The sequence below is a fragment of the Macrosteles quadrilineatus genome, unplaced genomic scaffold (assembly GCF_028750875.1).
Source record: "Macrosteles quadrilineatus isolate MER2022 unplaced genomic scaffold, UCM_ALF_1.0 Scaffold_3__2_contigs__length_128488019, whole genome shotgun sequence".
NCBI lineage: Eukaryota > Metazoa > Arthropoda > Insecta > Hemiptera > Cicadellidae > Macrosteles > Macrosteles quadrilineatus.
The window spans coordinates 64,752,298-64,767,064 of record NW_026542596.1 but is presented as its reverse complement, the minus strand read 5'-3'; the positions used below and the strand labels follow the sequence as shown (position 1 = coordinate 64,767,064).

General features: G+C 32.6%; 1 protein-coding gene across 4 annotated transcripts in view; it reads left to right on the top strand.

Moving 5' to 3' along the window:
• LOC128990414 (tetraspanin-5-like) overlaps positions 1-13,192 on the top strand; it is a 75,245-nt gene extending 62,053 nt beyond the window's left edge. The window contains exons 3-10 of one of the 4 annotated variants that reach the window (XM_054412768.1): positions 1,696-1,769; positions 2,381-2,455; positions 4,640-4,738; positions 6,851-6,979; positions 7,748-7,798; positions 8,602-8,748; positions 9,777-9,923; positions 11,239-13,192. In XM_054412768.1, coding sequence (XP_054268743.1) covers positions 1,696-1,769; positions 2,381-2,455; positions 4,640-4,738; positions 6,851-6,979; positions 7,748-7,798; positions 8,602-8,748; positions 9,777-9,923; positions 11,239-11,307 — 791 coding nt within the window. In that variant the 3' untranslated portion in view covers positions 11,308-13,192. The remainder of the gene's footprint in view (positions 1-1,695; positions 1,770-2,380; positions 2,456-4,639; positions 4,739-6,850; positions 6,980-7,747; positions 7,799-8,601; positions 8,749-9,776; positions 9,924-11,238) is intronic. The other 3 variants (XM_054412766.1, XM_054412769.1, XM_054412767.1) reach the window with 3 other exon arrangements.
• Positions 13,193-14,767: the final 1,575 nt, after the last annotated feature.

Below are 14,767 nucleotides of genomic sequence, written 5' to 3'. Positions count from 1 at the left end.
AGTTCCATAAACCATTGTTTAAAAAAAAAAATTGAACGACCAAAATTTTAGACAGGTGTAAATAGTTTGTTTCTCTCAAATTTGCTATAACTTATTAAATGCTTAAATAAACCTACTTGTGACTAAAGTATCCTCTATATCACATAAACTAAGATGTCATAGTATTGAAAACTTAGGGTGAAAATATAAAGTGAACAAAACAGAGTGGTCCAAATAGAACTGACACATTTTAACATTAATTTTTATTCACAAAATGTTAACTAAATAGTAACAATTACATTTATGTACCATTGAACAGCTCAAAAGGCTTTTGGTGATATTCAATAAATCTCAATATGGCCACTGTTTAATGCTCTGCCGGCGTTAAATCAAAATTTAAAACATCACACACCTTTACTTAATGTTAATGTTTGGTGGGAGGTTGAATTTCGATTTGGCGCCATCAGAGTCTTAATGGGGGCCATATTGAGATTTATTGAATGCCACCAAAAACTTTTTTTGAGTTTTTCTATCTGTACGTATGTAAATGATACCATGCAGTTGAAATTTTGTAAATAAAAATGTATTTTAAAATGTGTCAGTTCTTTTTGGACCAACCTGTATTTAATCATAGACAAAAATTTTATACAATAGCACCTTCTGTGGGGGTTCATCAATTAAACTATGTTCTTGTGATGTAGAACATAGAACATTGGCTACAGCTGGTTCATATGTTTACTTACTGATCAGAAAAACAATGGTTTATTTTATAAAATAGCCTACTGTAGGATATCCATAAAGCCAACGATTGTTATGATATTATGTATTTTAAATTTATTAAAAGTATAGTTATTCTACATGTTTGAATATGATTTTGTGCTGTTCGTAGAAACTAGTAATGAATAAAAATGTTGAATTGATTTTTGCTCTTAATATAATGACAATATGCTCTAGTTGTATATTGTGTTTCACCATAGCCATTTATTGTCAGTTATCTGATGCTGGTATAGGACTAAACCAGCGAGTTGCATGTTTAACTACAGTTACTTCCTCTATTAAAACTCTCAGTTGTAAATTATTTCTCTACTTGGTGACCTTCTTTCAACTTTTAAAGCTGGAATTTATTCTCTCGCAAACCAGGGTATGAAGCTAAATCTTTGTCTAAGTACAACCAGGGTATGAAGCTAAATCCTCGTCCCTACATTATTTAAAATACATGTTACATGTTAATAGTTTGGTGGATGTATTGTAAAAGAAAGATCGAAACCACAGTTTTCTTTTTAAATTTGTTATTGGCAAAATGTGTGAGGTTGAATATGAGCATAGTGAATTTATACCATAAACAAAACTGGCAACACATTTTTTGGGATTAGGGGATTGCAAAGTTTGACAGATAAAGAGATTGATAGCTAAAACCATTGACTTAATATCTACACGATGGTTATTTTTGTTACACTCTACAGTAGGGGGGGGGATAAATTAGTGGGAAGCTTTAAACTTGAAAATGATTTAATTTACTTACAAAAAATGGGAGACTGAAACAATAAACTACAAAATTGGAACAATCACTATTAAACATATTAAATAATGCCATCTATTTTCATGGAAATTAGAAATTGATCTTCAAAGATTTTGGAGTTTCATTGAACAGTATTGACAAATATGACAGTTGTTCGAACTAATGAATTTTGCAGTAAAGTTCAATATTTTTTTTAGGGGCTGTGACTTTCATAATCGGGTTCACCGGTTGTGTTGGAGCTCTCAGAGAGAATACTTGTCTCCTGGCCGCAGTGAGTGTTTCTCATAAAACATAGTTGTAAAATTCATCATTGTATCACCAAACTTAATTTCTAGTATAAGGCTTGAAGATTTTGTTTACATTTTAAATATTTGTATTCAAATTGAAGGAAAACTTACTAACCGTGTTAAAACAGTTCAGTGTGGGCGTTTACTCCACTAAGACTATTCAATGAATATATACACTGACTTACTGTACTGCACAAAAACCAAACAGTGCAGTTGGAAAAAATCAAATTGTGCAATTGGAAAAAATCAAATTGTATAGCTAATTCTGAAACCAATTAGGTTAGGACTTGTTTTGCACCAATGTAAATGTTACTAATCAGAACTCATGTTATTATCTTAATGATGTGGTTAATGCATAGGAAATTAGATTGGACACAGATTGGACTAATGAAATGTATGTATCAAATTAATCCCGCCATGTTATTTTGTTGTAACACTAATTAATTTGTTTAAAAAAATACTTAACCATACTACATGAAATTGAATTAGAATCTGTATAGTGAATTAGAACCATAATGCAATGCTAGGAATTGAACAAAGTATTATTTGTCTTTCTAAAAAAAAATCTTCACTAATGGTAATGATTTTTTTTCAGTATGCCTTTTTCCTTGCTGTGATTTTGCTCCTAGAAATAACTGCAGTGTTCATGCTATTCATATTTAGAGATTGGGTGAGTATTGTTTTTAAAAATTTAGTAATTATATGCCATTTGATTATTGTTGATTGGAGTATGAGCTTTCTTGCTAACTAATATAAGCTGACTAAATAGCCAAACCATTTGATAAACTGCAGCTTATATAGTGTTGAACCATGGTCAATCTCCTTGCTTTTCTTAGGATCAAACCAGTGGCCTTCTGATTACTCGGCTATATAATAAATAATATAGTGTAGATTTAAATTGTTATTTTGTCAAACAAAAATAGCCAACCGGTTTGTTTTCAATCTCAAAAGTTGCAATGTTTCCACATAAAAATGTTACTTAGTTAATACTATATTTTAGGGTAAGGGTATAGTAAGAAAATTAACCTATTGACTTGTTTGGATATTTTTAATTGTTGATAAAGTTAAGTACTGGTTGAGTTTGGTTCAAGAATACTATACTGTACCAAGATTTGCATTATAAAGATATGAAATGTACGATTTATTAAAAAAACACAAGGGAAGTTCTTTTAAATAACCTTCCCTTTGATACAATTGCTTTTCATATTTACTTTATTCTGCCTTTGATGTGAGGAAATTGGTTTTATGTCAGAACAAAGCCTTTTTATGCTCCCTTATTTGTTATTATTTTGTTCTTAGTTTCCTTGTGGCTCTGTTTCTCTTATACACTTGAAAGCCTACAAACAATGTATTCTGTATTAAATGTTCAATTTGAAGATGTGGTGTAGATGAAGTTTATGTTCAAATAAATTCACGTCTTGTTAAATTATGAGTAAAATTCAAGAGTACAAATGCAAAAACAATTTTACCTAAACTGTTTTTAAAAGTAGCTGTTTCAGTTCAGTTCTTAAAATTGAAAAGTTTCACATAACAGCATTGTTTACTTTATAACTGCATAGTTTTTTTTTTTTTTTTTTTTTTTTTTTTTTTTTTTTTTTTTTTTTTACTTAACAACACAGGTAATGGACCAATGAGGTTCAAGGGAGAGAGTAAAATTGTAATGCTTCGAACTTCAACTAATCAGCTGTTTACCAATTTAATTGTTATGTCTTGGTGCAATTGGTGATAGATACAATGAGTCATTGCATCAATGGTCAGTGGCAATGTGAGGTTATAAATAAAAACATAACCTCTCTTAGAAGTTTTGAGTAGGCCTAGTGATTATTAGTAATTAAAAACCGGTAAAGTAGTGTACCACGCAACTCGCGTAAATAATGTTAACGACACTTGTAGAAGTTTTTAAGGCACTCACCAAGGCTCGTACCTTAACTTTCTACTCGTGTTGGTAACACTATCTTTATGCGATTGTTGCATAAATTACTTTTCAGTTCCAAAAAAAGACCTAGAACGTCCACCTTTGATTCAAGTTCAATGTTTTTACACTAAAAAATATTTTAAATAGCCTATTTGTACAAGTGCTATCACTTTGGAGAAAGAAGGAACAGGAATGAACCCGTTCTAAGATCCGTAGTTCCCTGAGTTTTGATTACTCGTGAATCATGACTCTCTAGTCAGTACCATGTAATTGCTGACACCAAGGTAAAACCGCAGGTCTATGGTGAAGGTCAACACAATTATCAATTGCAGCACAGATTTGTCGACTGAGAAACAATTGAGAAAAAGATGAGGGAAATCAGTAGTGGGAGCTGTGAGGTCATGAAATCTAAGTGAATTTTAAGTGTTCAATTAATTTGTGGTTTGGCTAAGATTATTTTTAATTATTTTTTTCACTCCCTCAGTTTGGTATTATAAGAAATGTTTGTAAAATACCACTTCTCATATTTTTATTACTTTGCTTATTGTAATTTCTAACTTAAACTTCATCAATCTTTGGTAAATATTATATCACAAAAGTAGCCGCAAAGCAGAAAATTAGGATTTTTACAAAAACAACTCAAACGATTTTGATTAACTTCGTATGTTATGGTCCTTTTACCTCCAAACAAAACCATACAACCCCTAAATGCTGTAAAGGCCGGTCGCACACCTAAGGTTAAAAGGTTATTAAAGTTTTTATTTTATTTTACCCATGAAATAACAGTTACTAGCACCACTTACCCATTACAAGGTTTGTACAGAAGCTAATGGGGGAAAGTAAATGTCAGTTTGCTGATATGTTAATTTATTATCTGTCAATATTTTCTATTTACAAATGAAACGTCATTTAATATACCTATTGATCTTTTGGTTACAGATCAAACTACAAGCAACGTCCGGATTCCAGGCCTTCATCATTCACTACAGGGAAGATCCTGACCAGCAGAACCTGATAGACTGGATACAAGAAGACTGGGTATGATGAACACTTATAGTACTGTAATAGTCTTTTGATAACTACCACGTAACAACACAAACATTTAATTTCATCCTCAGTACTTCAGTCCCATTCTGCTTATACGTAAACAAAATTTGCTCCCTATGTTATAGGAGTTAAATTTGGAATTTTCTTTTACGAGTTCATTTAGTTCTTCTACCGATTTTCATGATTGAGATCTCAAATTGAAGGTATGCACACACAGATTTTCACATCAACCATCAGCATATATTTGTCTACAGTCCCACTCGGCTTATACGTAAAAAAAATTTTCTCCCCATGTATTTCTTATGGGAGTTAAATTTGGTATTTCTTTTCCAAGTTCGTTTGGCGCTTCTACCTGGCAGATTTTCATTATTGAGGCTTATACGTAAACAAAATTTGCTCCCCATGTATTTCTTAAGGGAGTTAAATTTGCTTTTTTTTCTTTTCGGAGTTTGTTTGGCTCTTCTACCCGACCGATTTTCATTATTGAGGTCTCGAATTGATAGTATGCACGATAGATTTCATTTATATTCATATTTATCTACTGTATTACTTCATCAAAATATAAATTTTTTTTTTTTAATTCTTACAACTATTAAAGATGTATTTTCACCAGTTATAATTATATAATCGTACATATTTTGGTCTAAGAACCTTCAGTGAAGTGCCGGCTATCATTTAAGCCACAAATCCGACAAGTTTCAAGCAAACGCAAGGTGGACAACCAACATAAAAGGTTTTTCTATGATTAAAAATCAATAGCTCCAGCATTGTTTATGTTTTTTTTCATAATATGTTTTAGACTCCAAATAATCAGTAAATTATAGGCTTTAATTTGAGATATTAATCGATTTGAATCAGTTAAGTTCAAGATACTGTATTACTCAATCAAAAATCATAAATTTGATTATTTCTCGGATATAATATTTATTTCGAGCTGCGGAGCAGCATGGGTCCTCTACCTTATAATCTATTCATTTTGGGGGCTTCCAATTAATCAGTTTACACATTTTTTATAAAGAACACAAGTTCAAGATTATTATTATTATTACTACACTCAATCAAAAATGATAACTTTGATTATTTCTTGGATATGATATTTATTTCAACGCTGCGGAGCAGCATGGGTCCTCTAGTTTATATTAATTTAAGTCACAAACAAAATATTTCCTTAAAACTTATTAGATACCGGTATTGAGATGAAGTCAAATAGTGTATAAAAGTTAAATTGTTCAGATGAAATTGTTTAACTGTTCTGCAGTGACTGGTGAAATTGTAAGATAAGTAATTAATAGAGCAAAATTTGTAAAAAAAGCAAGCAAACCTTTGAGAACAGTACTTTCTGTATAATTTATCAAAGCTTTGAAAAAACTTATGACAGGTATTGATTTTCAAATCACAAATAAGGTATATAAAAACTCTTTTGTTTCCATTTCTCAGGATTTTGAGAACATATATATACTTTTCCAAAATTGCATTTTTAAGGTAAAAACCATATGAATAGATTGATTGATTTGTTACACGTCAAGTTTTTAACAAAGAAAAACTATTAAATTTGGAAAACACATTAAGTCAGGGTATTTTTGAGTTTGTTAACTTTAGATATTGGCCTCACTGCATTTTGGTTTTCACACTTTCAACAATCAAATTTATACCTCTTTGCTAAGTTAAAGAAAGCCCAAACTTAAACCTCGCTCTTCCCACTGAAATTTCACTTTCACCCATCATTTACACACTGTCAAATTTAAAACCCTTTTAATTACGACCCTTTATATAATTTTTTTTATTTAAATTTTTCATGCTTTTAAGACATGAATAATTTTATTAAGATCGCTTAAAAACTATTTGTATAATGTTGCTTGCTAACATAAAAATTACCCGAATTGATTGCAAAAGTTGTGGACATCTACTATCTAATTACTATCAATAACTTTAAAACAATGATTGTATTCATAGAGTTCAAACTATAGTTCGGCCGCTTAGAAAGCGACCTCCTCCAGCATAGGTTTAGCATTAGCGCGCAGGTCGTTTTCTAAGCGGCCGAACTTTAGTTCAGATTTCACCTCTTGTTGAACTTTAACCCTCCAAGTTTGGTTTGTTGAACAGTTGCAGTGTTGCGGTATCGAGGGGCCCAAAGACTGGGACAGAAACAACTACTTCAATTGTTCCTCGAGGGACGTTGGTAGCAGAGAAGCTTGCGGAGTTCCGTTCTCTTGTTGCAAAAGAAAACCCAATGTAAGTTGTAAATATTTTAATTGAAAAAATAATGTAGTATTATAAGAGTACATAATTTAAATATTTATTTACTTTATATTTTACTTAAACAAGGAAATATGTTCGGCAACATAAGGGATAGTTTATTGGACTTTTCGAACATAGTTTGATCAAGCAAATAAATTGACATTTAAAAAGATGGCTTTCGAAAAATGCTCTGATCAAAATATTACTTGTGTTGGTGTAAATACTGTAATGTTTGTAACTTTTACTGCTTTTACTGTATTTTGAATGGAAAGATGTCATCATCTGTATTTTTGTGTTTCAAACAAAACTAATGTCTGCACTTCAAAGTACTGGATTAAACTGTTAAATGTAGTTTAATTGTACCAATATCATTCTCTAGACTTTTTTCCAACTGGCGCCAGTTCGAAAAATGTAAATACTATAGACCTGATTGAAAATTTGGTTGATCTCTTCGTTTGCTTTGACACTATTAAATTGTTTCCCCCTCTTCTAAGTGTTAGTACCGGTAGTCGTGTTATATGGTTTACTACATAGTACAGTGTATAAGGAGATATTTTCTATGTAACCGTATTGATTGAAACATTGAAATAGACTGAGGTTACACCTCTGAGTCATTGTTGGTGGGAAGGCCTCTCACCTTCTGTTAAGTAAGGGTGTAAAATCACCAAAGTATAACAACCCTTCGTAGAAGCTTCAGAGGGTGATCTAAGTTCACTTTCAATGTACTGCTTAGCTGTAAATAATTGTTTTCATCTTTTTTAGGAAGTTATAAAAAACAAACAATGTGGATATGATGTCCGCAAACCTGGATATGTAAGTATAAGACTTCTGTGTTAATTATTTGTATATAATTGTTACATTGGATTTACATTGAATCCTTGAAATGTTCAATTTAGTTAGGAGAAGGGATGTAACATAGCACAAGGACCTACCATTGCATCCTTCATCCTTGCTATTCTTGTGGACAAGTAACCTTAGGCCTGGGGTTTGAGTCTAGCCATAGACAAATAGAATAAATATAGACCGTCAGCTGTGCTGCGGTTAGCATAAGTTCTGGCATCCACCGATAGGTCACACCGCTGCAGCGTCTGCTGGTCACATACGGCTCCTGCGCTCCTCGCCTGCAGCGTTGTGTGCCGTAACTACACAACAAACCTAGCGGTGGGCGCCGGAACCTTCCTTTGACAGTCTATATTTATTCTATTTGTCTATGGTCTAGCCCTAAAACAAAAACAATTGGATTTTTTGGTGGTGTTAGATTTGAACTGTTCATTGGTGCAACAGCTGGTCTATTTACTGCCACAGACTGAACTTACATAAGGGAATCTAATAGCAATGAGTAATTTATTTAATATTACAAAAAAATAAAAAATGCAATAATTGGTTTCTTTTAATGTTTCTGTTGATTTGACATCAAATTTGACGCAAATTTTTGCATGTATTAATCACATTTGACAATGCCAAAGTTTGTATGAGAAATTCTTTTACTCAAAGTATCGCATCATCTAAGAAACCCACGTTGAAGCTTTAGTTCATAGGCAGAAAATTAGATGCATTTTGGAACTAGCACGAGTACCTATGTAAGTTGAATGATTAACGCTGTACTGTTTTGGCAGTTTGCAGACGGGTGGACGAACCTGTCCCCCGCACAGAGCGGGGAACACAACATATTTGAGCGGGGGTGTTGGCGGGCGGGGGAGGAGTGGGTGGAGCATAACCTCATTCCTCTCCTAGTGGTTATGGTCACAAGTGTAGTGCTTCAGGTACTAACATGTCTTGCTAACCTGGCGGTGCAGCAGTGCAATAGGCTCTCAGTAGTTTAACAAGTACTATAGACTAACCAAACCTGTGGGGCAGTATGATTGTCAGGTATACGTATAAAGCACATTTCATTCATAGAAATTTTGGAAATTGCTTTGAAATTGTGAACATCATGATTACAAAACACACATCAGTCTTAGAAAATTGTGCTGGGCCTAGTAGACATTCATGACATAATATGAATATGTCGTTGAACCTGATTTCCTAAATCAACGGATATATACTGCATGAGATGACTCAGATGTCCTTTGATTTCGAAATAATTTTAATCCATTGTACTGTTTAGCTCTAGTATATTGTGAATATAAAAAAAGGTTGGCCCTATGAGTTAGATTATTGAGAGTCTATTGAAATTATGTATTTACTTTTTACTGCAAAACAGCATTTTCTTGTGTACATGAACATGGCATGGTCTCTAGCTTGTACCAAATGACACCTTTTGCTTTTAAAAATGGGATTTAGTCTTTAAATTTGCAATTCTTCCCCTAGAAGTTTTCACATTTACTTGATATGATAACAGATTGAGTCATGTGCTTCTGTATAGTTGTTACTTATTAAATCTATTTACAAATAGTAAAAAAAGGCTTTCCTCCTAGCTCTAAATTCATGGTCTTGTCATTTTCATAAATTATTACTGTAGCTGTATTAAATTAACTTTTTATTTGGGTTGTGCATTTGGTCGAGCATTGTTAAATTTGTTTTGATTAAACCCAATGCTGTAATTAATAATGTCAACTAATGGGTACTTTATAACAAATCAGAAAATATGATTTTATCACACCTTGAAGTGTACAGCATATTATGAAGAAAGATTCTTGAAGACAAGGGTGGCATTTCTTGACTTTCTTTCTAACTTAGTTTTACTAACACAGCATGTGTGCATGTGGCACGGTGTGTGCATGGGGTGTTGTGTGCATGCTTTGGTTGATCAAGTGTCACAAGGGTGGTGGAATACCATTCTCCGTTCAAGTTAACAGGTGAGTTTCACATTTGTTGCCAGAACTTTGATGCATCCAAGATCATAAATGAGAAGGGATGTGTGCAAGCAGGAGAGGAGTGGATAGAACGGAATCTTCTCCATATATGTACCATGGGACTTGTAGTTACATTCCTGCAGGTATGTCACATGTTTTGGTTTGCACGTTATTGTTTTATATCCTTGTACTGTATTGTATTTGTATTATATGACAGTTGAATGATGGCATACCAGTGTGCATATTTTAAGGAAAAAATTGAAACTAAACCAGTGTTATATCATATGATAGCCTTTTTACTAAGAATAAAATATCTGTTGGGTTTTTTACCCAAGTTTATTTATTGAATGCCCAAATGATCAGGGTAGCTATTTTAAGTTTCTAACCATCAAAAAGATAACAGTGCTTAATCATTTGAAGATGTATCACAGCATGTGGTATTAAATTAAATTACTAACTCTTAGCAGCCGGAAAGACTATTTTCATGATGACTTAATCAGGGGGCCAACTGTGTGTTCACAGTCTTTTGATAAATTCTACATCAGTTCTTGCTGCTCAGAAACCATTGGAAAACCAGCAGAACTGGCCAAATAAATGTTTTGTAGAAAGTGTACTAATTGCTGATATCTACAGAGCAAATTTGAAACAAAAATAATTCTAAGGTGTTGGGAAGAAGCCGTCATAAAGGCTGTCAAGCTAATACACAGGCAACAATTGGCACTGACAGCTCATGTCAAAGCAATTGACCTCTGTTCACATCACATGCTATAGCCAATATCAGCAATTGAACTAAAAAATCTTCTTCAATTTTTTCAGGGTAAATTTACCTACTTTTAGATAGCAGCTAAGCTAGCTCTCTATTTTTATACTAAACCCTGAGTCTGCCTTAAGTAGTGCGGGGCCCTGTGCAAACACTCAGAGCGGGCGTTTTACTGCTAAATAGTTCTTCCTACCAATCGCCATATTGTTGCTCATGCTCGTAGGATGCATTTCTGCGATCACGGCAATATCCATAATCTTCTCTAATGATCTTGGTAAAAATTGTTGGGATTTATACAATTGCAGCGACTTTTGTGAGGGCAACATCTTGATCATATTCAGCAATTGTGATTTTTAACTTGCTACAAAAATAGAACAAGCAACGGTTATTGGGGCCTTTTCAAAAACAAAATTTGCCAAGTCTGTTGTTTTAATGTTTTTGCCCAAAGCGCAGGGCCCTGTAGGTCCCTTTGCACATACCTACTGTAAGGCTGGCTCTATTCAAACTTCAAACCAACTCAAAAGTACGGCAATTATTTTACCAAAATGTTAAAATGGCTAAATTATATCTACATTTTTCAAGTATTCTTGCACCCTGATTGTTTTTTTCACATTGCTTAGTTGCCCACAAAGCTAAACGAAAGTGTGCATTTTGTTTGATAAAAAAAAGTTTTATTACTCACCATATCACTATTACAGATAATCGGCATCTGCTTCTCGCAGAATCTACGAGCTGACATCTTCGCACAGAAGTCCAAGTGGCATTGACACGCGTTGGCCTCGGCTGTCTAGTCTCCACTGAACACCACACTTACTGTTGAACACCGTTTGAACCTGTCAACAATATGTGTTACTGTTGACATCACATTCACTGCAGTACCAGCATTATATATTAAGGTGTTAAAGCGAATGTTACAAACGTAACCTATATTTTTAAACACTGTCTAAATAAGTGTGTAGTCATCCTCAAAGTATTTGTTTTGATTGTATATTTTTTATGGACAATACCAAGTGAAACTAAACTCTTGTTTACGTCAACCCTTAAATCTTTTATGATTAGACCGAGAGAAATGTATTTTTTACGTAAGTTTACTTTGACATCAGCTGATCCTAAGATAATTAATGTTACGCATTAGGTGAGCAAGATATTTGGTTCAAGCTGTAAAGTATTTTTCACTCAACATCTAGACTGAAAATTTGAGTGCAGAACTTGTAAAAAGTCTTCTCCTTTAGTGAAAGATTAAGGCACAACTAAATGTCTGTATTTGAACAATAGAAACTGGCATATCCACTCTCAGCCTTCAATAGATTATATTTACTTTGAATAGTCAACAAGTGTGAGAATGAGGCAACCGGTTCATTTATTGCCTCATACTAAGTATTATTGTTCATAAGATTTTTTTTGCTCACTCAAACAAATATTGAAATTTTCTGGTTTTGAAAACTAGCCATAGTTGGATATTCATGACTAAATATTCTGAAATGAATGAAGAGGTTTTAGTCAAGAGGAGAAGTACGAGGATTCGTGTCTCCCCAGTCATTCATAGTTGTAGCAAAGTATTGTGATAGTTTTGTATTGTGAGTGACTTTTGTACATTTTTATATGATTACTAGATGTGTTCAGATGTGTATTTGCGATCAAGTGACCAACATAGCTAACTAGCAATCAAATGTGTAAATAGATATGACGGCTAGTCTAGTGAAATTAAATAAATAAATTATTTTGTAAACTGCTTGACTGCCTCAATGTTGATTTGCCGCTTGTCAGAATGTCGAAGTGTGATACAACTTGTAAACTTGTTCATACCAACATCCTTAAATTATGTGTCATTGTCTTTGATGCCTTGATAGGAAAAAAAACAACTTGCAAAATCTGTAACAGGAAAAATAGATTGAGTGATGTACTATCACTCTCTTTCTCAATTTCACTTCTTGTGATCTAAGTAAGTGAAGGTTCTAAGATAAGTTTTGCTATAAATTATTTATGTCTGATGGACTTGCAGACTTTTGACACATGACTAACAAAACACAAACAATACAGTGTTTCTTGTTAAAGTTAAGTCAATAAATTAGCTTGAAAACAATCAAAAGAGTCAAAACATAAGAATTCTCAGTCACTGGATGTTATTTAGTGAAAATGCATAATGCATGTCATTATTGGACAAGGAGAATGTAGCAAAATACAATTCAATAAATAGATGAATGTACATCCTAATACTCCTTACAATGTTCCATGTATTAAGTGGTTGGTTGAGATGAGAAATAAAAAATATAATTGTAACCGACTAACTAAACACTAACAATCACTAAAATTTGTACTATCAGTCAAAATTTTAGACAAAAAATTCTTAACAAACTTATTAATTTTTTCATCCATTTATCTTGTACAATTTTGTTTTAAAGAATGGATGTGTATGTACAAATAACAACCAGTGTGTTAGTTAAGACATGTATTGTGATAAATCTCTGATAAGTTTCGGGAGTTCCTCCAAATTGTTTTATTTTGTACAAATGTTAACCATACTTACAAGAAAAGGTGCTTTCAGAAATTATGTTTTGTAGTATGTGAAACGCTATACCCATGTATTTATATGTATGGCTATATTGTAAATTTGTGTAAATATGTATTTAATATATTTTATATTAATTTTAATGTTGTTTGACTGTCGTGATTCCTTTTCCTTGAAACTCCATTCTTAAAAATAGATTAGTACCTGATAGCGAATTTCCCATATAGGGAATACGCTCTTGGTAAGACCTGGACAAGACCGATTTACTTTTTCATTTTCAGGTCCCTAGAGGGCAAAAACACCATCCGTTCAAATTCATATATATATCTGTGTCCGTTAGCACGATAACTTGAGCAAAAATGATCCGATTTTGATGTAATTTGGTATACACGTGTAAACCTACATTTATTCGAACGAGTTTTGTGAACCACCATGATCGGACTATGAAAACAGGGGTTTATGAGGGGTTTTATGGGTAAAACTTGGTTTTTCCCATTTTTGACCCAAAAAACAAATAATTTAGTATATTGAAGCGTTATTATGCACCTAATGGTTACAGAGAAAATTCAAAAAAAATTGTAAATTTAAAATTCCCATGTTATTCTTATGGAGAATAAGTAAACTGTTGTAGTTTGCTTGTTTATGAACATACTTTGATAAAATTTGGAAAATGCATTTATTTCTTACTAAACTATTAACATTTTACAAAAAAACACTTTTACCCTCGCTTTTGCAGCAAACCTCTAAGTACTCGTCAAACTAATTCTTTTTAAATAGGGAATAAATGTGATATTTTTTTAGGAGACATGTTAGTAAAAAATGATGACATTTTAAATCCAATCAGGCAAATGGAAATTCGCTTAGTCTGCAGATTTGCTGAAGCAATTTTTTTAGTTTGTAACCCCAATTTCCAGAACTTATATTTAAGTTAGCTTTGCTGTTGTTGCCTGAGTTACAAACATACGAACAGAAGTCGCAAACTATGTGTTTCAAGAAAGTTACCAAATAAATACAAATTGTGCATACCGGTACTATAAAACTTTTTTAACTACCTACCATTATTATGTTTCGGATGAGGGAGGGAATGGATGGGCTGCTATGATGGAGGATAGGGTTAAGGTCCAAGTTATTTAATTAGTTTATGCTTCATATAATTAATGAAAATCTTATAAGCATACCAATAAATATTTTACAAAACAACACAGAAAAATATATATTTTAATGTTGAAAATTAACCTACATGCATTACCAAAACCATTACGGTACCTCAATAATGGAGACAAAATGTGACAAACACACATAGTTCTTTGGCAAAACGTGTGCATGCCACATTAAACACATGAATATGTATCCTACATTTGCATGAATATCCTCTGTTTGAAATGCATATGTCATGTTTTACCTGTTCTGGTTGTGTTATGCTAGTCACTAATTTGATGTTCTTCGTGAGTAGATTTGATTACTTCTATATAAAATTACCCTCCAAATATAACATTGTAGACTTAGTTATATGATTAATTTGGAATTAAAAAGTTGAAAATTGACTTAAATACAGTTCAAAGTTATTGTTGAAGTTGAAGTCCATGTATATTGGAGGATTAGTGAAGAAATTTTGAATTGAATATTTAAACCATCAAATTAACTTTCAAAGTACCTACACTAAAAATCGTAATATTTTAAAAAAAGAATCTTAGACTACCGGTATGTGTATTTATGTT